We start from the raw sequence: 25,953 nt of genomic DNA, 5'->3' as shown, positions 1-25,953 counted from the left end.
TTCATTCAATAAGAGAAATGAACTAAGCGTACAAGATAGAAGTAGGGCCGGCAAATGAGCGAGCTGGCTCGCGTTCGACTTGTGTTCGGCTCGATATTCGGCTCGCTCGAGCTCGACTCGAAATTAAATGAGCCGAGCTTGAACAAAATAAAAGGCTCGAAATTCATTTCAAGCCGAGCTTGATATTACTCGCTCGTTCGAAGTATGCTCAAAATGCATATCTATATATATATATAATATATATATAATAGTAGTCATGTAACTACATTCTACGAAAGTAATAGAGATCTGATGCTTTCGATTTTGATTCTTAATCAATCTTTAATCGTTCTTAACTTGGATTACATTATATACCTGTAGGACCCATCCTAAAGCTATTCATTTCAATCCTTAAGGAGACCCGCAATCATCCCAAACCATACATTTTTAAGTCAAAAGCTCAAAAATTCAAAAAACATCAAATTCTCTATATTTTCGATAGGCTATAGTAGTTCTACAACTAAATATATATATATATATAATAATATTATTATATATATATATATGTAATCCTATATATTAAAATATAAATATAATATATTTATATATATATAGCTGAGCTGAACTAATCGAGTTTTAGTTATAAAATTGGGCCCAATATTTTGCCATAAAAATAAACGCCAATAGACAATAAAAGAGCATAAATTTTACTAAATTTATATTTTTTCTTTCTTCTTTCTTTCTTTCTTCACAGAGCGTCTGAATTTTCAAGTAGTTTCTCTCTTTCTTTTTTCGCTTTCACACCTAGAGTGGCCAAGCCGGAAGCCCTCTAGTTACCAAGTAACATCATATCCCGCCGTTGCTACCCTTACATTAATTGTTAATGCTTGAAAAACTATAACAAATATTTTAAAGAAAAAATTTTTATTCATAAAATTTTAAATTTATTATATAGATGGTTATAGTTAATTCCAATATTTATCTATATAATTTATTTATTTTTGACTGCATAAATAAAAATGAATAATATAGAGATTGAAGGCGGAAGAAAAGACATGTGAGACTGAAAAAATTAGATATTCAACTCATAAATTATTTTTTTTCATATTATAATACTATATTTCATATAATTATTTTGTACTTTGAATTATTAGACATATTTTTATATCAAATTATAGATAATGTTCTATACAAATTAAACTATTGATCGTATAATGTTGAGAATTTCAAGCGGCTCGTTTAGGACTCGAGCTCGCTCGACTTGAAATTAGGCTCGCTCGAGCTCGGCTCGAATTAATTTCAATCCAAGCTTGAGCTTAAATTTAGGCTCGAAATTAATTTCAAGCCGAATTTGAGCCGAGGTAAGCTCGCTCGAGCTCGGCTCGTTTCCACCCCTAGATAGAAGTAGCTTAGACTTCCTTGACGAAAAAAACGGAAGAAAGGTAAATAAAAGGAAACAAAGCAACAAAGCAAAAGAAAGGGGAGAGATCAGAGCGAGATAAAGGGGAGAGAGAGAAAACCAAAAGTTGAAGTGTTACAGGAGCGAGATCCAAGAGTTAGACAGAGAGAAGACTCTGTTTGAGGCTCTAACGACGTTCAGAGGAATCGAAGTGAAGACAAAGCTGTTTCATTCGGTCTAGACAACCCATCAAGTAGCCGCTAGCTTGGTTAATCATTTAGCTCTTGAAGCGGCATCAGGGATATATGAAAGTAAGTTCCAGAGATATATGAAAGTAAGTTTCAGAGATCTCGGACGTCCATGCTCGAAGCGCTGCTAGGTACCTTGGCCAATCGGAGAAGAAGAAGAAAGCGGGCGAAAATACAATTGCTAAGAAGGTGATCACAACTTTCGAAGGAAAATGCACAGAAGACGCAATAAGGTTCGACTTTGATCCCCCGATTGGTCAATCGGTCAACTGTGAGCAACCTCTTATGGAGTAGCAGCCAGACAAAGATTTTAATTTTAACGGAAATCTTTAATTTCCAAAGTTGCTGATTGGTCGGGTCGGGTCATCCTGCATAAGTGAGGAATTTGTTGCTTTGTTGATTTTAACGGGATCTTTAGCCAGCCACGTGTATTATTCACTCGGTCTACTTTATACACATCGGCTTTTTTGACCATTTCAAAGAAATATCTCAATCAATGGGATGCTCTCAAAGTGTTTTTTTTTTATAAAAAAAAAAGTAGGTATAAGTAGACCTGGCAATCTCGTCCCAAACCTGCGGGTGCCTGCGGGTTATTCGTAAATTTGCGGATATGAGTACCAACTTTTTCAACCCAAAAAATTATGGATAAAACGGATAGGTACCCATTAAGCTATAGGCATTTTGGGTAATCCGCGGGTACCCACGGGTACCCACACATATATATTTTAATTACAAAATATATTTTTTTAATTAATATATTTATTTATTTATTTATTTATTTATTTATTTATCCTAAAAATTTTAACCCTAATTCTTTATCGTGTTACTTTTTTGTGAAATTTTTTGCTTTAAAACTTTAAATATTTTTATTATATGTTATGANCAAAAATTTACGGATAAATTTTATCCATACCCAAATAATCCACGGGTATAATGATCCGCTGGCGGGTTATCCAACCCATCCGTTTGTCAGGTCTAGGTCTAGATATAAGTCAATGAACCAACGAGGAACTGCAAAGGTTATGAATACCAAAATATATTAGGCAAGAAGTTAGCGTTGCAGCTAATTAATGCCTTAACTTTTATAAAAATTTAATACTAATTAAGTTTATTTATTACTGAAAACGATCTAATCCTATTAGGTTGAAGCAGCTGAAACGAAGTACATACAAATATATTTTTTAATTGTATGCAACATACTTATGCACAGTTTCAAATAAAATCTCTAGGAATAAAGGTTTTCTTTTTTTGAGATGACTCATTACTAGCACTTAAAGGAGATTTTTAATTTTAATTAAATAAAACATTATTCTCTCTAAAAGAGTTTTCAAAGTTTCGTATGTGATACACGAGGGGAACATCAAAAGTTAAAGCATTAATGATGTATATAATAATATATAATATAATATGTAAATAAGTACAATTAAATTAATAATACATTGGGTACGTTACTACGTAAGAATTACCATATTAGCCCAGGTTCCAATTGGTGGGATCCGCACAACAAGGACCCATAATCATTGGGTGACTTTGGGACAGTGCAAATATATTATATTATATTATATATATATATAGAGAGAGAGAGAGAGAGAGAGAGAGAATAGGTCTTGTGTACTATTAGAAGTATGGAGGTTTTCGTACTCCTAAGTTGTTTCTAATGATAGAGCTTTCGAATTGACGATCGATTTCGTTAGACTTGATCTACCATATTTGAAGTATTTAGAAAATAAATTTTGTGATTTTTCGATATCATTTATCTGGCGATCGAATGGATTCAAAATCAACCATTTTTAATGGTTAATATATATCGTTTGCAAGTTTAGCGGTGTAGAAGCATTCAAATAAGATGAAATTATGATTAAAAATTTTTATACTATTTACTGAAATATCAATATCTCTGATTGAAAATTTTAACGCTATATTACCACTTTTTGTGAGATTTTTACTTTCAACCGTTAATTTTGAACTCTTTCGATCGCTAGATAAATGATATCGAAAAATTGTAAAATTTATTTTCTAAATATTTCAAATAAGTTAGATCAAGTCTAAAGGAGCCGATCATATCGACTATTAAAATGACAGATTTTAAAATACTTTGACCATCAGGCCAATAATGTCGAAAAAATTTAAAATTTGATTTCTATATATTTCAAGTAGTATAAATTATGTTCAACAGTACCGATCGTCGATTTGGAAGCTCCATCATCGAAAACAAATAGGTGGCAATGGAGCCCGTTTGCTATCAAAAGCATTCCAGCTCAACTCTCTCTTTCTCTCTCTCTCTCTCTTTATATATATATATATATATATATATATATATATATATATATATATATATAATATAGATGGCGCTCTATACTATTATGAGTACGATCGCCCTCGTACTCATAAGTTGTTTTCGATGATAGAGCTTTCCAAATCGACGATCCACACCGTTAAACGTTATCTAGAGCATTTGAAACATCTAGAAATCAAATTTCATATTTTTCGACATCATTTATCTTACGATCAAAGCTCACAAAATTGACATTTTTTAACGGCCGATAGAAATAACTTGCTAGTTTAACGGTGCAAAAGAATCCGAATAGTTGAATTTTTGATAGAAAATTTTATTCACTACCTAGATAAAGATCAATAACTTCGATCTTAAATTGAAGGATCCGATCATCCATTTTTAAGATATCGTTCGATTTTGACCGTTCATTTTATGCGCGCTTGATGACTTTATTATGATTTGAAAAATTACGAAATTTATTTTCTAGAAGTTTCAAATACTCTAGATCATATTTAAACAGTGATCGTCAATTCAGAAGCTCCATCACGAAAATAACTATGAGTATCGAAGCCAATACTCATAATAGTATAGTAGCCCTACTATATTATATATATATATAATAATAGAATTGAGCTCTTATGCTTTTAAAAGTACCAAGTCATTGGTGCTTGTAAGTTTTTAGCCCTTGGATTAAGGGATATGCGGTTAGGATGATGTGGGCCCCCTAGGGTTAAGTGGGTGGTTGGTTGAATAGTATAATCTAACGGGTGAAAATGATCAAAGGCGTAGATCTAACGGTAAAAAATTTACAAGCACCAAATACTTGGTACTTTTACAAGTACCATAGCCGGACTATATATATATATATATATATCGACTACTATACTATTGATAGTACCAAGCTCTTGGTACTATCAAATTTTCTGCTGTTAGATGTACCTTTTGATCATTTCTACCCATTAGATTATATTATTCAATCAACCACCCACTCAACTCTATGGGACCACTATCATCCTAACCGCACATCCTTTCATCCAATAGTCGAAAACTCGATAGCACAAAGTGCTTGGTACTATTGAAAGTATAGTAGCATAATTCTATATATGTAGAGAGAGAGAGAGAGAGTTAAGCTGGAATACTATCGGTAGCAAACAGACTCCGTTGCCACCTATTTCTTTCGTAAGAGAGGAGAATCACCCTTCCAAATCGACGATCGGCACTGTTGAAAATGATCTATACCATTTAAAGTATATAGAAATTTTTCGATATTGTTCTCTCGTCCATCAAGTGGGCGAAAAAATGAACGGTTGAAAATGAATATCCTCTAAAAAGTGATGATAAGAATTTTATAATTAGGATCGAGAGTATAGATCTTGTTTTAAATAGTTTAAAAAATTTTCTAACCAAAATTCAAATGATTTGGATAGCTTTACACTATTAAACGAGAAAATGTCTCATATCTGTCATTAAAATTATAAATTTTGAAATTCTTTGATCATTAGGTCAATGATGCTAAAAAGAATTGAAATTTGGTTTCTAAATATTTCAAGTAGTATAGATCATATTCAACGATGCCGATCGTCGATTTGAAAGCTCCATCATCAAAAATAAATGGGTGGCAACGGAATCCGTTTGTTATCGATAGCATTCCAGCCCACTCTCTCTCTCTCTATATATATCTCGGTCTTTATCTCTCTCTCTATCTCTCTCTCTCTCTCTATATTAGGTCTTGTGTGCTATTAAGATAACGGAGGCCTTCGTACTCCTAAGCCATTTTTGATGATGGAGCGTTCGAATCGACGATCTATTCCGTTAGACTTGATCTAGTGTATTTGAACTATCTAGAAAATTAATTTTACGATTTTTCGATATCATTTACTCAACGGTCGAAAGGGTTCAAAAATAATAATTTTTAATGATTGATGTATACCGTTTGCAAGTTTAACCGTATAAAAATATTTAAATCAAATGAAATTTAGATAGAAAATTCTTTATACTATTTACAGTAAGATCAATATATCTGATCGAAATTTCAATGCTATATCACCGCTTTTTGTGAGATTTTTATTTTCAGCTTTTGATTTTGAACCCTTTTGATCGCTGGGTAAATAATACCGAAAAATCGTAAAATTTATTTTCTAAATAGTTCAAATACGCTAAATTAAGTCTAACGGATCCGATCGTCGATTTGGAATCTTCATCATCGAAAACAGCTTAGGAGCATGGAGACCTTCGTGCTCCTAATAGCACATAAGAACTACTATATATATATATATACATATATATATATATATATATATATATATAGAGAGACAGAGAGAGAGAGAGAGAGAGAGAGTGGGCTGGTATGCTTATGGAAGAACGGAGCCCTCCGTGCTTTCAACTTGTTTTCGATGTTCGAACTTTCGAATCGACGATCGGCTCCGTTAGAGTTGATCTAGAGTATTTGAATTACTTAGAAAATAAATTTTGTAATTTTTCGATATCATTTGCCTAGTGATCGAAGGGGCTCAAAATCAATAATTTTAATGACCATGGTAAGCCGGTTGCAAGTTTAACGGTGTAGAAATATCCAAATCACATGAAATTTTGATAGAAGATTCTTTATACCATATAAAACAAGATCAATAACTTTGATCTAAAATTTAATGTCATATCATCATATTTTGTAAGATTTTTATTTTCAGCCGTTGATTTTGAGCCACTTCGATCACTAGGCAAATGATATCGAAAATCGCAAAATTTATTTTCTAGATACTTCAAATACTCTAGATCAAGTCTAACGGAACCGATCGTCGATTTGAAAGTCCGAACATCGAAAACAAAGTGGAAGTACGGAGGGCTCCGTACTTCCATAAGAATCCTAGCCGCACTATAATATATATATAATATAGTATATATATATTATATATAATAATATATAGATTATGCTACTATACTATTCAATAGTACCAAACCTTTGGTACTATTGAGTTTTCGGCCGTTGGATGAAAAAATGTGCGTGGATGATATGGTCCCTGGTTAAATTGATAGTGGTCCCTAGGGTTAGTGTGGTTGGTTTAATAGTATAATCTAACGGGTGGAATATGATCAAAGGTAAATCAAACGGTAGAAAAATCAATAGTACCAAGGGCTTGGTACTATCGATAGTATAGTAGCCGGACTATATATATTATAATATTAATATATTATATATATATAATTATAAATATATAATATTAGTATATATATATATATTACAGATATTTCTCGGTTATTGTTTATGAAATAATAAATTTATTTTAAATTTTTGTTATTATAATGCTGTTATTGTGTCAATCAAAATTCACCTCGCTTCAGCGGTTTATTTTGTATAATAACCCAATATTTCATTTTTAGTACACAAAAAAGATACAAATTAGTGTACAACAAAATAAAAAAAAAACTACAAAATAATAAATTAAAATATACCACACAAAAAAAAAAAAATCTGAAAGCGAAAGTAATTAAATAAAAGTAGAATAGTTCAGTCGCCATAATAAGGGAATAGTGTAGGGGCTAATATATGTCACCCAAAATTAGATAAAAAAATGTAACAATTTTGAAGAAATTATGGCCTGCATTGGGTCTATAAGTACTTTCCCTACACTGTACTGTTAAAGCTCCAAGAGATTTCAAAATTCAAATCTAATCCACAAAATATATTTAGGGTTTGCTTAAAATTTTAAATTGGAATAAAGTTTACTGATTTTGATAGTTGTTGTTTGTTTCATAGAAATCGAATTTTAATTTCTATTTCACTATGGAATGAAATTAACGCAATCCATTTATGGTTCAATTCAGTTTTAAATTTTAAATTGACTCATTTTTGAATAAATTGCTCGAATGCCTTCCTCGCAAACACCTCCCTCTCCTCCATCCTTCGTTGCTCTCCCTTTTATTAGTCAAAATACTCTCTCAAAATCTTAAAAATTTCAATTGTCCATTACGATTTCATTTCAATAATAAATTAAATATTTTTTTTGATGATTCATTATTATATTTTTCATTCCGATACAATTCAATATTATTTTTTATTTCACTCCAATACAGATCAAATAGTGAGTCTTTTTCTATAAGTAATTTTTTTCTAATTGTTTGATGCTTAACTGATAAATTCTAATTGTAATATTTTTAATATATTGGTTCTTTCGATGGCTTGTGTTGGCTTAAATGGGTCAACATCTTACCCTGTGGCGGGAGGCAAAGTGGGCCGAGTTACGTTCGAAATTGCGTGAGGCTAGGTTAGACGGAGTCATGTTCGAAGTGGCATAAGGCTGGTTGGGCCGAGTCACAATCGTGACACGTGAGCGCTGTATCTGTAAGTTTTAAGTAAATTGGTTGCGTATTTCTAACAGCTCGAGCTTTTGGGATTAATAGTTAGCGCCAACAATCCAACAACTTGATAAAAGGAAATCGGCTGATTAGATTAAAACCAGACTGGTTCAGCGATCGATAGTTGAATCACCAATTCAAACAATTTACAATAATTTTTTACTTATTTAGTTTAAAAGATTGAATCGAACGACTTTATAAGTTGGGTCGAATCATTGGATTACAATGGTCCTAATAAAAACTTTGATGAGGTTCATGGAGAGCGCTTATACACACGGTGTAGGCAGTAATTTTATCAAAACTCTGTGGACCAATGGCGCAATTTACCGGAATAAACAAACAAACCCATCCCCCTCGTGGCGGCCTACGCCGAGGGGGGCGAGAGAGAAAAAGAAAAAGCTCTCCGAATTGACTCGTGCGGGGATCGAGAAGACCCCGTTCTTATACGCCTCGAACGCGCGTTGGTCGTCTCCCTCCTCCTCTCACCCCGCCTCCCATGGCCAACGACGACTCCTATCTAGGGTTAGGGTTAGGGTTTCCTTTAAATTCCCATCTCCTTCCTTCCTACTACTCCTCCTCCTCGGACGCCTCTAGGTATAGGGTTGCCTCCCCTTCGTAACATGTGCGTCCTCCACCGGGGGCGGCGACATGCCTTGGCCGTGGAAGAGCGGTAGCTCCCCGTCCTCTTCCTCCCCCTCCCCCAGGTCCTCCTCCTCCTCGGCCGCAGGGTCCCCCGCCTCGCCCCGCCGCGCCCGGAGAGGCGACAACTTCCTCTGGTACCGACGCGACTCGCAGCCCCAGGCCCAGCCCCGCCTCACGCGCCAGCGCAAGCTCCGCCNATCCCATCTCCTCCTTCTCCCGCTCCCTCCGCCGCCGCCGCCGCCCCCGCCGCTGTCGGGGGCGGTGGCGGTGGCGGTGGCGGATCTGCCAACTCGACGCCGGTCTCCCGCTCCCCCAGCAACCTCGACGTCGTGCCACCGAGGCTTTCGTCCTCATTCCCGCAGCTGCCGCAGCCCCTGCCCTTACCGGATGAGGCCGCCGCGGCCTCCCCGCGTAGAGAATTTGGCTTAGGGTTAGGGTTAGGGTTAGGGACCGGGGCTTCTGCTTCGAGTCCTTCGCGTGCGGCTAGTTGCCCACTGCCCTCGCCGAGAGGAACGCCTGGCGGAGGAGATGGCGAGGAGGGGAGTTCCACTGTTGATTTCTCATCTGCCGCGGATCCCGTAGGCCACAGGGTCACTTCATTTTTTTCAACTGAGAGGTGAGTAGTTTTAAAAGGGTTTTACTTATATTCATGATCTTCTGTGCCTTTGCTGTGTACTTGTGCAATCATGAATAGGTAATACAATTCTGATCTGTAGCAAATACAACATTTATTAGAGGTTTATGCTAATGGTGAAGAATTTATATATGAATGTCGGTACAAGAAGTAGGTGGGATTTTGATGCGAGTTAGATCTTAATTTAATGCTGTAACTCTTACTCTGTTCCTTTATTATGCTAGCTTGCCGTATCTCACGTATCTGTGGTTGAAATCTTTGGTGTTGGTGTGGTGATTTGTACTGTGTCTGGCTAATCCACATAGGGATTTCTCTTCACTACGGTGCATCTATGCCCATCTGAATTAAGCAACGTGCAACAAGTGTTGCGTCTGCTGCTGAATACTATAGCTTGTACATAAAAAAAAATACGATTAGATTGACAAAAAAAAACTTTTGGCAGTATTTTTTCAAAGGTTAAGCAATACCTACTATACCCTTCAACAAGGTAAGTGTGCACTGATCATGCCTTCTGAAATCTTGCATTGACTGGTTATTGCGCATGACGACATACTTTTTTGTTTCTTATGTGTTCACTTATATTTCTGAATGATTCCTTGGAACTAATAAAATAACTCGATTTGATTTGTACATCTAACTGCAGTAAGTTGCCGCACCAGATTGCTCACAAAAGGCCAGAACGCTGTCGCAGTGACTTTCCAATTAATGGAAATAGTCATCATAGGAAGGTGTTCCAAGATACGAGTTCGGTTGACAGTGTGAACTTCAGACTGAATATACCCGCTAAAAGTGCTCCTGCCAGTGGGATTTCTAGCCCTGTGCGCAGTCCAAGGCGATCAAGTAATGTGGACTTGTCAACATCTGCTATGACTACTCAACATCATCAAGTTTGGTCAGCTCCAGACTTCCCATCGACCGACACTACAACACTACTCTCTCCCCATATGTCCCCTGAAAAGTTTATGGGCAGTCCTGAGCCATCACCCCGTTATAGTCCATCGTTGAGAAGCCCTGTGACACGATCTAGAAACCCTAGCGCCCCTTCGTCGCCTCTGCATTCGAAGCTGTTTCCAGAGAGTTCAAACGGACGGCATGATAGTAATAATGGGAATGTCAATGTTCATCCACTGCCCCTCCCTCCAGGAGCTTCTCCGGGTCCTATGCAGTCAGGTTTTGCTCATCAGCCTACTCACAAAACCGAGGTCTCTCCAATGACAGGTCAGTGGCAGAAAGGAAAGCTTATAGGAAGCGGTACATATGGGAATGTTTTTGAGGCCACCAATAGGTATATAGAGTTATCCTACTTGATTATTTTTCACTGGTAAGCCCCTTCTATGGTTGCTTGAAAATGACCACATAATGTTCTGAAATAGGCATACTGGAGCTTTATGTGCAATGAAGGAAGTTAATATAATTCCAGATGACGCTAAATCAGCAGAATGTTTAAAGCAGTTAGAGCAGGTTCTTTCTCTATCTCATTTCAGTCATCTCTGTAGCGAGTTTCAATATGCTTTCATGGTGATCAAAAGCTTTTGACCGGCTGAAAGCATGGCCTGTTGGCAAAGTTCTTACAAACTAAAATAGGCCTGAGTAGTTTTATTGGAGCAATTCTTTAGAAATGAAATGGGAAGTTTGATAATTTCTTAGTTTTCAAGTGATAGATAGTAGTTAATAGGACAGTTAGTTGATTAGCAAGCAAGAGATTAATAATATAACGTAATTTGCGCTGTCTAATTCTTAGTTTCTATTTTTAAAATTATTCATTTACTCTGTTTTGGTTCACAACATTATGTTTTATATGACGCTGTAAAAGTTGCATGGACGGGGGCCATTTCTTTGAACTTCTTGTGATTACAACATCTAACAGTTGTATGCTTGACATGTCAACATCTTTTTTTCCAACATGTTTCTTCTAATGCCTTATTTCATGGTTGTAGTGCCTGCTTTTACTTCTGATTTCCTTCATTCTGTTAATTTTGTCTGAAATGTTAATAGTAGTTTACCTTTTCCTGCCTTTTGAAGCAACATTTGTTGTCTAATATTGTTTTTTTCTTTTTTTGTGTGACCTTTTTTTTGGTTCAGGAGATAAAGTTTCTCAGTCAATTTAAGCATCCAAATATTGTGCAGTATTATGGCAGTGAATTGGTTAGTTTTCTTTGTAGCTGCTACAATGGAAGTTTGATGTTTCTGATGTATAAACTCAATAGACTTGGTTTTTTTCAATTACAGATTGAGGATCGGTTTTACATATATCTAGAGTATGTTCACCCTGGCTCCATAAACAAATATGTGCGTCAGCATTTTGGAGCTATGACAGAATCAGTTATTCGAAATTTTACCCGTCATATTCTTAATGGATTAGCTTACTTGCATAGCAAAGACATAATGCATAGGTATGTATCTGCTTTTTGTATTATTATGAAAATGATACTTTTTCTTTGCTTTAATGACCATTAGTTTAGATAACCTTAAACTTTTTATTAGTATTTCTTACATTCTTTCAATATTTTGACCTAAGATGTGATATGCTCTTCTATAGCTTTGTTCACTGCTTTAACTTTGGGGTTTGAATTTGGATTTTGACTGGAAAAATGCCAAAAGCTTTTCAACTACTTAAATTTGTAGAAATTGGAGTTCCAATGTATATATGTATTTTGTTTTGGTTGATTGGATAATGAAAGATATATAAAAAAAAAATCTACAAGGAGCTCCTTAATAGAATTTATTATACGGAGAGGTTGGATGCCCTGCATCCATCCCCTCCTTTAAATCTCAACCATCAACTCAACATCAACTCTTACTTTTACTTGAACTGAGGGGGTGGATTGATGGATGAGATTTAGAGGGGTTGCATAAAGGGCATCCAACCCTCCTTATAATAAATTTTATAAGGAGCACTTTATTGAACTTTTGTCCAAAGATTAGACTGATCCAATGGATGAAAGTTATTGGTACTAGTTGAATCTAACCAGAACATCGTGAAATTGCTGAAGTTGATGAAAACATGAACTGTTGAAATGATGAAATCACAGAAATGACTAAAACCACGAGTGGTTCCAAAACTCGAACAATTTCAGTCGAGTCTTGATATTAGACTACCCTTGTTCTTGTGTCGCGATTATCAATTTTAATAATTACAGAAATAAATCTGGAAAAAGAAAGATCTTTGGAACTTCTTATGTTTGTTGAAGTCGTGAAGCAATGCTGGCATTCAGATCTTAAAGCTCAATGTTAGGAACCCTATGTTTTGATACATTATCTCTGTTGTTCCTTTTCCTCTCTCTGATTGTGTGTGTGCATGCGCACGTGCCCGCCTGCGTTGTTATGAATATATATGGTCATAACCAGATATTCTGTAAAGTAATATTGTATTATAAGTTACAATATTAGAACTGAATTGGGAGGTGTAATTATTTCAGGGACATAAAGGGAGCAAATCTGCTAGTTGATGTACATGGAGTTGTTAAGCTAGCTGATTTTGGGATGGCAAAACATGTGAGTATCGCATCTTACTATTCCCTATCTTTGTTTTAAAATATATGATGTATTCTTTGTGGTCTTCTGGTGCATGTTTACTGGTAGTATATATGTTAGCTGGTGAGAATCGGAAGAAACAGCAAAGAAAGGAAAGGCCCTGTGGCCAGTTCAATATTCTCACCTTAAAGCACGTCGAGCAAGCTCCCTGTTGCTCTTGCCTGACCTCAAAACTTGGTGGACTTTGTTATTTAGAACTCTTTTACGTATGTAAAGTCTGCGTCATTCTCTTTTAGGTAAACTATCCTATCCAATTTCATCTTGAGGCCTATACGTCTCTTGACAAGAAAAAGTTTCAGTTGGTTGTTTGCTTCGTATCTATCCTGGATAGCAACACGATTTTAGTACTTTTACGCAAATAGAGCAGCTTTGATAACTGTGTGAAAAGTGCCTGAGGATCATGCTAAAAATTCCTGAGAAAGTGGAATTGAAAACCAATTAAGTTCATAACCTAATTGACTCAATCTATTATTAATTAAAGAGTCAACTTAAACCGTAATTATTTTTTCTTGCAAGTTTACGGCTGTCAAGACAATACTCTAAGATCATCCTCATGTCTCCAATATTTGTTTTGGAAACATCAAACCTCATCCGCAGGCATTCCACCACAATTTTCTTTGGAACACATTGAGCTTTAAATGGGCGTAAATATGCTTGACTTAGCATGTATTGCTTTGATTAGATGTGAGCTATTTATGCTACTTTTGTTGAATGGGCTGATGACTGTAGCCAAGGCGTGCATCTCATCGATAACTCAAGTGTCTTTTGCACCATTTTGTATTTGGAAGTGCTTTCTACTTGGCACTTTCTGCGTTTGTCAAATTGTATGAAACTGAGGTAGAATAAATTTGTTTGCTGTTTGCATTTGTACATCTTTCTGTGACATTATGAGGAGCATTTTTAACTTTGATTCTTATTGATCATCAGTTAAGTGGAGCTGCACCTAATCTATCGTTGAAGGGAACGCCATATTGGATGGCACCAGAGGTACTTCTTTATTATGCTTATCATGATTATTAGACAAATGTTACTAGTTAATTTTCACACTGAACTAAAACAATGTGGTCAGAATGTTGGTTTTAGTGTGATGGTTAGTACGCCCGCTAATATATGGTAGGAGAATATGAATTATAGATACTTCAGTGATCGAGTTTGAGCTAGCAAATCTCTACACTAGATCCATTACTGTACCTTACTGCTCTCTTCCATCTTTGCTTGGTACATGGCTTGTTGAAGTCAAAATGAGCACAATCTAATCTTTTCTTGGTACATTGCTTGTTCAAGTCGAAATGAATACTGTACATAAGAGAACTATGTTTATACCCATTTACAGTGGATATCACAAATTACTGGTGATTGAACCTACATTTTGTATCGATTGATTAAGTGCATATTTTTACTCTTAGATTGATTAAGTGCATATTTTTACTCTTCACTAAGGTCCTTTTCTTTCTGAAGTTGGCGGGTATTATTGTTGTCTTCTCAGATATGTTTTATGACTATACTAAAAGCAACCATGACCATTGTATTTGTCTTCTACTCATTATTAAGGTATTCTTAAGAGCCACAGGCTATGTTAAGTATTATTAGGACAGGAAAATCCAGAGAGGAACAATAAATATGTGCTTTATAAGTGCTTAGCTTTTCAACATGTCATCTACAATGTGAATGTTCTGTGTTGATGTGCAATTACCAACTAATAGTCTGAAGCACATCTTTGAACAATAAGCTAGTCCTGTAATACGTACATTTTTTTCGTTACAACAGATTATTTGAACAGCTACATCTTCCCTCTTAGTCTTTGCAACTATCATTCCTTATTTGCAGGTGCTACAGGCTACACTAAATAAAGAGATTGGCTATGATCTGGCTGTTGACATTTGGAGTTTAGGCTGTACAATTATCGAAATGTTTACCGGACAACCTCCTTGGAGCGGTCTCGAAGGGGTAACTTCACTCTCCTCTAATATTGCTTGCTAGAGCACATTAACGTTGATGAATTTCATGTCGCTAGATATATGCTGCTGTTTTTAAATATAATACGATATGTTTTACCATTAGTGATCTTGTAAATGTGACATACTTAGGAAGGACTCGATTCAGATATTTGTTTTAGATGGATTTCTTAATTTAGTGAGGCACTTATTATATTTGGATGCATTAGGACTTTTTATAACTTTCGAGAGAGCTTTCATTTCTCATTTTTTATAATTGCCTCCATAAAAATTACTAGCGACAACCTTCAATAAGCAATGCAAACAATCTGTGCTCCTTGGTTCCTTTTCTCTAGAGAGAAGAGTCGGTTCACATAAGTGCACTTTCTATTGTACAACGTCATGATTGTCGTATTTCGGTTGAATCTGCTGGTGAAATGTTCAATTGTATTTCTTCTTGAACTTTTGAATGTTTACACCCTTAAGTTATTTTGCCTTTGCACCCTTTTGAATAGAAGAAAGGACAATCTGAAGCATTTATAAAATATTATCTGTTATGTTTTTTTGTTAGCAATTAGCTGCTTTACGTAGTCCTTTTAACAATAGCATATCTTGGTGTGTACCTCTACCATTGGGAATCGTATGCATGATATTTTTCTTTTATATGATGACCTGCAGCCCGCAGCGTTGTTCAAGGTATTGAATAAGAACCCCACGATTCCTGAGACGCTGTCCTCTGAGGGCAAGGAATTCCTCCAACTGTGCTTTCGCAGGAATCCTGCTGAGAGGCCAAAAGCAAGCAAGTTGCTGGACCATCCATTTATTAAAAACTCTCACCACCACAATATTCATGGCTCGGTACAGGCCTTTGCGGGAATTAAACTAGTAAGGACTCTCTTATTCTCCATTTTCGCCCTTTGAAATGTTGGAATAGAATACGTTATCAATTATATATAACCCTCAATAGCGACAGGATACCACGAACAGCCCGAGGGACCGAAAGTCTTCTAAAAGCGATCCTTGTTTGAAGGGAAAACAACCTAAGTGGTAGTCTCTCCCTATACTTGCTAATTACACTGCATTTCGTGATTTTAGTTCATCATCAAGTATATGAACAAAATGGATCTTATATTGTAACAGTGAGACCAACCATTCTTATCCCGAAACTTCTGAGTCGGCGTCATCTCGCCCGTCGCCTCGCTCCAACCCTGAATTCCCCCGCAGTTTATCCCCTCCCCACCGAAACCAGCTTGCATCTACAACTGCCATGCATTTGGGTAACGGGAATTTTCACCCCTGTGCATTGCCTAAGCCTTATGAGAAGGAAGTTTTGCATCTATGAAGCTGGCTATTGGTAGGATTCTTTTGAGTAGGCTGAGTTGTATAGTCTGTAGGATTCCTCTCACTACCCTCTTCCTGTTCTTCCTTCTACTTTCCCTCAGCTCTGTTTTACTCAACTCAGCTGTGTAGTCTAGATAATTGCAAGGTACAGGGTATCGTTGAAATAATGCTCGAGGCGATGCATCTCCCTCGCCCCTTAGGGCATCGAAGTCGAATACGATATGCAGAAATATTGGACGGTAGGAGCAGAGAAGCTATATGTTGCATATTGCTCTCCAGATAGGAGTAGGGACATTTATGTGTGCTGCTGTTGTTGTATAATGCTGTTTGCTGTATTTAAAGGTTGCATAGTAAGAGGTTTGTAGTTACGACCAAGCATAGCTGAAATGATATAAATTTGTGTAAAAAAGTAGTAGGCTTGATGCCAGTTAAGCTGTATTTTCTGTACTGTGGCAGCATTTCGTGTGCTTTTATTCAATTTGTATTTCCCCGTTACTAAGCGTTCAGAAACCAATTTGGCTGTGTGATTCCTGATGATTCCGACACCTATTCCCCGATAAAACATGCGTCTTTTGTCTAGACCTTGCCTTAGTAGTGAATGTTGTCAAGGTGGGTAGTGACTCTGGTCTTTTAACCCCATATAGTGAATGTTGTCAAGGTAAGTAATAACTCTGGTCATGAAAACGAAACGACCCATAATTCCAGAGGAAAAGGCGATAGCAACAAAAAACCGTGCTTATTTATTACAACGTATCTGAAGATATCTCATCCATTTCCTGGTCATTCTACAAACATCGCAATAGTCGCAAATATTTTACTAATTTACTGAATAAGCTTGATGTACGAATGGGACATCCACACAAACATGCACAAAAGACTCAAAACAACAAATACACCAAATTACGACAGCTTATGATACAGACAAACACCTGCTACGAGATACCGACAAACACCTGCGAACTGAAAACGCACCACCTGTAAAAGGAGCATGAGCAGGTGGCTGTATCAATAGATATAAAATCGTCCAGCATAATATAAAAACAAGAAAAGCAGCAGCCTTCAGCACACCTCAGATCTAATGATATAATAACAAACTCACAGACAAAAAAAGAAGTGCAGAGAGCGGACGTACATGAACTTCGCAATTTGGCCTGATTGTAAATAACGATTACAAGTTGAGAGGTAAAATCAAACATATGAACAATTAATTTGTCGCAAGAAACCACACAGCCCAGCATGAATTTCAGTCAAATTCTCTCGACCCTCGTCAACATGTCATTATTGGTTGCCAGGAAAGAATTGACATGCCAAGCCAAAACCCCCTCAACGTCAGCTAAAATACCAACCAAACTATAAACTCGAGGCCGCCTAAAACCCATCTTAGCTTTTAAAGGTTCAAGCAGCACTGTCTCAGCTAGATAGATAGTGATATTCGCCTGAATTCTCATGGGATGCAAATGTCACAAACTTGGCTAAAAATTATATGCTAGCGGTGCTGCTAACAATTTCTATAAACAAACAAGAAAGAAAGAGTAAACCATCTCAAGCAACTGAGAGAAAACTCAAAAGCAATATGAAAATTCAAATTATACAAGACTAGAAAATGGAAAAAGAGCATGACACTGAAATAACTATTCATAGCATAATGTAATTATATTACTTTCAAGGAAATCAGAAACAAAAGCAACATATCATGGCTAGTAAAAATGCAGAGGAATAGTTATTTCAGTGTCATGCTCTTTTTCCATTTTCTAGTCTTGTATAATTTGAATTTTCATATTGCTTTTGAGTTTTCTCTCAGTTGCTTGAGATNTGAAATAACTATTCATAGCATAATGTAATTATATTACTTTCAAGGAAATCAGAAACAAAAGCAACATATCATGGCTAGTAAAAATGCAGAGGAATCTCAGGGGAGAAAAAAAAAAAAAAAAAGCAAAATTTTGATATGCATAAGATGTCTGAACAACGTACATGTTTAGACCAACCGGGGCTTGGACCATGTAGTTGAACCAAATCTTCAAGGATCATCAGAGGACTAATGATTTACGCATTGCTTTATTGGGTACGAACATCTAGTCACTCTCAGGACCTTTCGGCAAGTAATAATGCCTGAAGTTCCTCCCTACGCCTTTCCAATTGCTACAACATGATGAAGAACAAGATATTTAGATGAATGGCTGAATATTCTACGACGCATAGGTGACAAACCACTGTCTCGTAAATTAGTAAGAGTAATGGCTATTTTATTAGAACTTTGCAGTACACTAAAAGCCTACCTCTAGATCTTTGACCGCTTGCTCTCGTGAAGTTTCTCTTTGCTGCCGCTTACGCTTTAAATAACCGATGCACAATACACCCTGAACATTTGCACTCACAAGCATACATTCACAATTCCAGAGCAAAACTTTAAGCGTTGAAGACGTCAAGACGACAAAAAAAAAACTGAACACATTATGCTACATTTGAAGCAACATTTTATGAGTTCATCAAATTTCTGATTTGCTTCCGATGAAGCAACACATTAGTAAGTGCTTATTTCGGAACAGTTCAAAATAAATCTCCTATTAATTTGATCCCAAGGCATTTCACAATAAACTTGGTACATCAGCATGGAAATATGTATAACCAAGATTCATCTCATTGCGTCCTTACCGAAATCACATAGATGAAGCCACATGCAAGAAGCAGGTAGCAGGCAATCTCTTGAAGCAACATCAGATCCCTTCTCTCAAAATCTGGAAACGCTCTCGTCATCACAGCAACACTACAGGAACCAATTTAAACATAAAAAAAAAATCAACTAAGTAAGCAATTAAACATTAATAACCCTCCAAACTTAAATGTGCCCCGTTCTTGACCAAATTTACACCCGTTAATTCAGAAGGAATTAGAAACAAAATAAGAAAAGAAACTCAGAAAAAGAGAGAAAAACACTTACAAGATCTGTAGCATGCCTCTACCAGGCCAATATTCCAGTATCTGATCATTAATGCCAAATCAAGTTCGCATAAAACTTAAATTTAAATCATACAGAAATAAAAGAAAAGGCGAAATAAAATTTAAAAAAAAAAGAGGGCTAACAAAAGGACAAAAATAAACTAACCCTGCAAAATTTGAAAATCAAACTCCACTCGGTCTCTGCGACGGCAACAAAGAGCGCGATCAACACCACGTAGCAACGAAATATCCCGCCAAAAATCTTTAAAAGGAAAAGGAAAAAAAATAAGGTTAAACGGAGAAAGAGTTAGGGCACGAGGTAGTGGAAACTGGGATCGGAGGAGAGGGTAGGGTTTTGCTGCATACATCGTAGCCGTTCTTGAAGGATAGGACGGCGGAGAGGACGTTGACGGCGACGCAGAGGAGGGCGACGGCGCCGGTGATGACGCTGAAGGTTCGGCACACGATGAGGAAGGCGTCGGGCCGGGACCGAGTCCCCGAGCCCTCGGCGCCCTGCTCCTCCCTATCCCTCGCCATTAGAGACCTCTTCTTCTTCTTCTTCTTCTTCTTCTTCTTCGCTCTCTATGTCGATCTCGATCTAGGGTTTCAAAGGGTGGTGGGAAGGGAACGGGAAAGGGAAAGGGAAAGGGGAAGGGAGGTTTTTCTTGAGGAGAGGGTTAGTAGGTTCTCTTTTCGTTTGTATATAGAGAGGGGCGGGATGGTGCGGGGAGAGGAGATCGAAGCAAAGGGTCTCTCTACTTAGTTTTTTAAACCTACCGATCTATGTGGCTAAGTAACGTGGCGCAGAGACAGAGAGGGGGAGGGGATACTCACAAGTGCAGAGGTCCGAGCCTTCTTCTAGAGCGGTTGAGTTGGTACATACACGTCGGCAATGGAAAATTTATGGCTCCACGAAGCCTCTCGAAGAAAGAGCCTGGTTTACGAATATAAAATGATGTATAAAATCTCTGAATAAACACGTTATTAGTTAGTTTCTATAATATAATAAACAAGAATCTTCGAAGTATAATATATGTGAAGTTACCTCGCAGTTTATTATTTTGGATGCGAAAAGAAAGGAGATTGGAAAAGTATAGAATGTAGCACAAGGATCTTACATTCGAAGGAAAGTATATGTACAAGAGACAGGAAAAGCAAATGACTTTAAACAAACGTGCTTTTTCTGCTTTAGACATAACAGTAGTGCTGCAGCAGAAGTTCAACGGCAGAGGCATCCTGCAGTAGAATGATAAAAAAAAGCAATGAAACTGTTGCTAGCATAAACAAGCACTTCCTCACAAAGAGCGGACGATGAAGAGTGTTTCACTTACAAAAACTCTCTTTGACCAGATTTTTCTTTTTTTTTTTTCCTTATTATACTTCTCAGTTCGTCTCGTCAAAAAGGGGATATACATATTCAGCAAGTCCTGCCCAACTTAGAAATGATCCAAAAGAAAGCCTAATGCCTCGAAGGAATAATCGATTCGGCCATCAATATTTCATCTCGCGCCTTCTAAAACCGATCTAATCAAAGCGTTGGCGCTTTCCAACTGTTGACTGCTGCTCTCGCTGATATGATGATCTCTAAGACGTCTTTCTACCCGCAGATAGAAATCCTGTAGAAAACTGTATATTGTATCAAGTTCTCCACGGGTCGCAAAATCCTTATCCAGCAACTTCACACAGAGAAAATGAGCCAGACCCAGGACCAAGCCAGAATCTGTTCTTTCCAGACCAACGTCAAGACCTGCCATGAAGACACCACCCACGGCATCCAATATTTTTGGGCTTCCTTTTTTTAAGAGGACCACAATCATCTCAGCTAGCTTTTTGAACACCGAACTTTTGGCCTCTTTATTTTGATTTTCCTGGTCATCTTGGTTGAGTCCATTGAACTCAAGTAACTCCGTCTCGCTCAGAACAGATAACCAAACAGGAAAATTAACCCCCATAAAGTCAGGTAACTTTGCATTTCCTCCCTTCTGATTTGGCTTAATTAATTGGTTGCAGCCCAGCCCCAAAACAAGAATTGGGAGCCATTCCTTGGCAACAGAAATGATATTGACTGCAAACTTTGAGCCTAGATATGATTCCACAGAGGAAATAACATCCAGGAGATCATTAGATAAATAGAATGCCTCACCTGGTGGTGGTGCCGAAGATTCACTAGATCTTGTGAGCACTAAATGGAGTAACTTGGCAGCATAGGTAAAGGAGCTCTTTAGAAAAGTGAGCATCTCTTTTGAACCTTCTCCCACGAAAGATGCTTTATGCCTTTCGATCGCAGATACTACATGTCGGGCATAAGTTGATGCAAACTTCAAGCACCGTAATAGATCATGGTTGATAAGCTTCATTGTTGCAGCGTCAACGATAAACTTGAGAATTGTTGTGGCCAGTCGGAACAAATTTTGCATCCCTCTTACTTCATGAGCATCAGTTTTGGACTCATCACCTACATGAACATTAAGATGAAAACATTAAAAAACTAAACTACATGACTACACCCACTAAATTGATTAAGCTGGTTTTGCAATTTCTGATACTGATATGGATATTGAAAAAGGTTTTAGCACAAATTTATTGTCTTCATTATGGAGCAACAACACAAAGTACTCAGCTTAACCATTCCATTTATAACCAGATGATACATCCATATTTGCTCTTATTAATAGATTCAATATCTTACTGCTTATCTACATGGATAAGAGGTTTCAGTACCATCCAAAGCTTCGTTATGTCTGATTTTCCGGTGCTTTGGACCTTTATCGTGACACTTGGACTTCGAAGATGAATCGCTCGTTTTCTCAGCAAAAGGTTCGCTAAGGACCTTATCAGCGCAGTCAAGTAAGTGAATCAATGATTCCTCCATCACTGTCTGCATAGAAACAGAATCTAATAATAATTGCAAGCTCTTATTAATTTACCATAAGAAACATCAAATCCCTTCTGTCCATGAGATTTCGCTCTATTCAAAAGAGAAAAATATGGATTGTTTTTCTCATGAGGTAATTCAGAATCTAAGCATGGAGTGTTTCAAGAACAATCTATAGCATAAGAAACAAAGGCTTATAAGTAACAAAATATTCTAGCAGGCTTATGAGTAACCAACTATTGTAACTTTGTAGGTTATATCTCCCTCAAATATAGCTGAGATTTGAGAAACTAACATGAGTACCAGAGTTATAAAAAGAATACTTCTCGATCAGAAATAAGTGCAACAGACAAATTTCTCTTTAAGATAGGAGAGGTATAATAACTTACTTCTCGACAAGAGTTTGTTTGCTGTAAGTCATTATTTACATCACCACCAAGTTCCTTAGCGCCACTTGAATCAAGATCCTGGAGGGACATGTACATTGAAAAGTACATGTAGGCTGAGATAGGTGCCATATCCAAAAGTTCCCATTGCAAACACTCTTCAACAAACACATGGGAAATTATCTTCAAAGCAGAAAATGCTATAGCTGAGACTGGCGATTTGAGGGTGGCTTCTCGGGTGTCTTCAGCGGTTAATAGCTCTTTAATCTGCCACGCTGCTGCGGCTGCTGCAGCTGAGATATCAGACTCTTCCTCAGAGTTTGGAATGACTGATGTTGCTAATCCTTTTCTAATTTTCTTCTTCTTGAAAGATGCAACATCAAGTTGTGGTAAGTCCAGTTCATACTTATCAATAAATCTAGAAGCAGTAGATTGTAGAATATTTGTCAGAGCTTCAAACAAGTCATCGGACAAGTTAGAAGAAAACATCAACTTGTGAACAACCCGTACCAGTCCTTGTCGATCTAAATTTTCTGACAATCCATTGGAATTCAGGATTATATCCATACAATGATGATGCAATCCAGTCAAATTATCTGGAGTTAAAAGAGAAACTAGTCTCCAAAGAGCAGAGCGCGCACGCTCAGAAGGTGCTGCAGTAAGCAGTGACTTCAACTTCTCAGTTGAAAAGAGCTCTTTTAGAGTCTCCATATTAGATGACTTCTCCAATAGCCCATGTGACATATTGGCTGAGGCAATAATCAGACCATCAATCAGATCCGAATTTAGGCCATCGGGCGCAAGGGCTAAACAAATGAAGATCTTGAGAAGTTCCATGAGGGACCTTGAGGATGATCCCTCAGACAAAGCAAATTCACAAAACCTTGCACCGGCAGCAGGGGACCTTTTTATCAATGCAACACAACGGCTGCATGCCTCCTTGACATTCAACTTTGAAGGGAAGTACGAGGGAATGAGAAGCCTTGTGATTTTTTGAGCAACTTTAGGGTGATCATTTGCAAGTGAAGACAATAAAACATCTAAACTAACAACCTGGAAAAATTAACCAATCAATAGAAGTATTATTATATCATGTCAACCTGAACAGGTTAAAAGGACACACCTGCTTAAGACGAACCTATCAAAAGTAAAGCAGATAGTTTCACTATAATGTAAATTTGCCGGCAGAAATAGTGTGTTGATTTACCTTATTAAATTGCAATGACCGAATATCACGAACAGCTAAAAGTAGATCAACAACAGCAGCTCGAACAGAAAGAGAAGGATCCAAGAACATGAAGCCCAATCTTGGAAGAAGTACTTTCATTATTTCATGGCTCTGTGGATTTTCGAGCAGATAGATAGTACCATTAACTGTTGAGAACCTCACCTCATTGGATGAGTCATGTGACATACTGTCAATAATCATAGTTAGAAATTTTGTAATTCTTGATGAAGGAATGACTTCCCAAAACATATGGAGAATGCGAAACAAGCCTTCAACTGCAACAGCCCGCACTTCCGGGCAATCATCCATAAGAAGTTTCTCTAATAAAAAGAACTGCTTATCAAGCAATGTATCCTTTACTTCCTTTGTGACATCCGGATCTTCCAGTGGGAACAAATCTAATAGTAAATGCAACGCATTGTGACGAACATTGGAGTTAGCAACCTGCCAATTATCAGTACTAACTGTTAAAGGAACCAAAGAATTGAACATAAAGTTGGAATACTAGGAATTGGCTAAATAAAACATTAAGCAGTGACACATAATCTTTCATGTGGAATAATTGGTTTCCACTTTTGTGATTACTATGAGGTTTTCAAAGTGCATCAACACAGATATTAAGAGCTTCCGCTTTTAAATGAAGACCTCCCAAGCTAATTTGGTATTAGAGAGCATTACATCAATCATATAGTGTGGTGTATTACATCATTGCGTAATGAGAAAACAAACAGTAAGTAGTAAACAAAAAGAACACACCTGCAGCGACCGGAATAGCACAGGCTCTGCGAGACGGAAGAGAAGCTTCTCAACTCCATCAGTCGCTCTCTGACCAATGAACCCACCCAATATTCTCCTTATAGATGCGGCAAGCGAGCTAGACCTCGCATGTATCGCTCCTTCAATCAACCCTTGCAAGAAACCACCCTCGATTTCCTCCTTTAGGAATCCTTGTGACCCTTTCCAAGCCCTGAAAAGGACATCACCATATGCCTCCAACACTGACTTCCTCCCGAACGGAATCTGCGATCTAATCAACGCCAGCGCCTCCTTTGCGAGCTGTTCACTTAACCCTAATGTGAACGCGACAAACCGCCTCCCTTCTTCCACTTTCAAGTACACTGGTGCAATGACGCATCGTACGAGAAGTTGCCGCATGTCCTCTATGCTCTCGTCCACATAGTCGAACAAAGTGAATGCCTCTCTTAGGGCATAAACCCTCCTCACATCCGTTTTCTTACTCAAAGTGAGCGATCTCGAGAGCAAGTAAGGAAGAGACTGAGAGATCACTTGCTCCCTTCCGGGCAAATTCTCCTTCCACCACTCCTCGCAGAGATTGGCGACCTGGGAGAGGAGCGCGGGGTCCATCTCGTAAAGCACGAGGCCGTCGTGGAGCGATCGGACGGCCGGGAGGAGATCGGGGGCAGCGAAGGGCTTCCTGGGGTGGGCGACGCAGAGGTGGGTGACATAGGCATAGGCTCGGAGGTTCTCCAGTTGATCTAGGGTTTCGGGGGACGGTTCTCCGTCGCGTGCGGCGGCGAGGGGGCGGCGCCACCTCTTGGACGGCGGAGATCGGGAGGATCGGCCCGGCGATGCGGCGGCGGATGGGGCAGAGCGGAGGGAGGCGGTGAAGGAGTCGAGGGAGCGGGAGACGGCGAGGTGGAGGGAGGAGGGGAGTGGGGGGAGGAGAGGGGAGGAGGGGGGGAGGGACCAGATTAGGGTTTTGAGGGAGGATCTACCGGAGCTGGAGGAGGCGAGTGAGGGGGCGGCGGAGAGGAGGTCGTCGGCGGAGGAGAAGGGGGAGGAGCGGTGGCGCTTCTTCTCCTTCTTCGTCGTCGCCGTCGCCGTCGCCGTCGCCATAGCCATGGGAGTAGCGAGCGAGAGTATGAGAGTGAGCGAAGCGAAGCGAAGGAGGAGGAGGGGGGCGTAGAAGAAGAGGCGCGAGGAGCGAAGCGTTCGAATGGCCGGGACATGGGTTCGGGCTTTTCAATGGGGAAGCGGAGCTGGCTATGTCAGTGTAGTGGCGCATGCGGACGCGTACGGACATTCTAGAGACCGTCCGATCGACGGAGAGGGGATTCATGAGTTATGGGAATGGACGGTAGAGATTGTAGGTGTCCGCATGATGAGTTGAACTGTAGCTTTCGTGCTCGCAAGTGCGATTTTTTTAAAAATATATATATATATA

General features: G+C 38.2%; 3 protein-coding genes across 7 annotated transcripts; 1 reads left to right on the top strand and 2 right to left on the bottom strand.

Moving 5' to 3' along the window:
• Positions 8,751-16,834, top strand: LOC109715368 (mitogen-activated protein kinase kinase kinase 5-like). Its single transcript, XM_020240346.1, has 12 exons — positions 8,751-8,855; positions 8,959-9,512; positions 10,174-10,815; positions 10,904-10,991; positions 11,613-11,675; positions 11,760-11,923; positions 12,950-13,025; positions 13,992-14,051; positions 14,892-15,011; positions 15,677-15,883; positions 15,972-16,045; positions 16,139-16,834. The coding sequence occupies exons 1-12, from the start codon at positions 8,751-8,753 to the stop codon at positions 16,338-16,340; spliced, it is 2,355 nt and encodes a 784-aa protein (XP_020095935.1). The 3' UTR covers positions 16,341-16,834.
• On the bottom strand, positions 18,425-19,816 carry LOC109715367. Its single transcript, XM_020240345.1, has 6 exons — positions 19,646-19,816; positions 19,446-19,541; positions 19,281-19,321; positions 18,995-19,106; positions 18,619-18,699; positions 18,425-18,481 (listed from the first exon to the last, which is right to left on the bottom strand). The coding sequence occupies exons 1-6, from the start codon at positions 19,814-19,816 to the stop codon at positions 18,425-18,427; spliced, it is 558 nt and encodes a 185-aa protein (XP_020095934.1).
• On the bottom strand, positions 19,975-25,681 carry LOC109715878. 5 transcript variants are annotated; one of them, XR_002217783.1, is made up of 7 exons: positions 24,525-25,681; positions 23,748-24,212; positions 22,544-23,593; positions 22,001-22,157; positions 20,611-21,734; positions 20,325-20,515; positions 19,975-20,213 (listed from the first exon to the last, which is right to left on the bottom strand). XR_002217783.1 is itself a non-coding variant. In XM_020241099.1 (5 exons), the coding sequence occupies exons 1-5, from the start codon at positions 25,629-25,631 to the stop codon at positions 20,779-20,781; spliced, it is 3,735 nt and encodes a 1,244-aa protein (XP_020096688.1). In that variant the 5' UTR covers positions 25,632-25,681; the 3' UTR covers positions 19,975-20,778. The 5 variants fall into 5 exon arrangements, 1 of the variants encoding a protein (XP_020096688.1); XR_002217785.1 differs by having other exon boundaries at positions 20,398-20,515; XR_002217782.1 differs by having other exon boundaries at positions 20,325-21,734.

Source organism: Ananas comosus, linkage group 9 (genome assembly GCF_001540865.1).
Source record: "Ananas comosus cultivar F153 linkage group 9, ASM154086v1, whole genome shotgun sequence".
Lineage (NCBI taxonomy): Eukaryota > Viridiplantae > Streptophyta > Magnoliopsida > Poales > Bromeliaceae > Ananas > Ananas comosus.
This window is presented reverse-complemented; position numbering and strand designations above follow the sequence as displayed.

What these genes read in the sequence shown, in the direction of transcription:
- LOC109715878 (XM_020241099.1), bottom strand. Translation starts at nt 25,631, where the DNA reads ATGGCTATGGCGACGGCGACGGCGACGGCGACGACGAAGAAGGAGAAG. An exon ending in AAACAAACTCTTGTCGAGAA is followed by an intron (nt 22,158 to 22,543) that starts GTAAGTTATTAT and finishes GTTTCTATGCAG; the next exon opens with ACAGTGATGGAGGAATCATT. An exon ending in ACATAACGAAGCTTTGGATG is followed by an intron (nt 21,735 to 22,000) that starts GTACTGAAACCT and finishes ATGTTCATGTAG; the next exon opens with GTGATGAGTCCAAAACTGAT.
- LOC109715367 (XM_020240345.1), bottom strand. Translation starts at nt 19,816, where the DNA reads ATGGCGAGGGATAGGGAGGAGCAGGGCGCCGAGGGCTCGGGGACTCGG. An exon ending in GCTTCATCTATGTGATTTCG is followed by an intron (nt 18,700 to 18,994) that starts GTAAGGACGCAA and finishes GCAAATGTTCAG; the next exon opens with GGTGTATTGTGCATCGGTTA. An exon ending in AAGCGGTCAAAGATCTAGAG is followed by an intron (nt 18,482 to 18,618) that starts GTAGGCTTTTAG and finishes ATCATGTTGTAG; the next exon opens with CAATTGGAAAGGCGTAGGGA.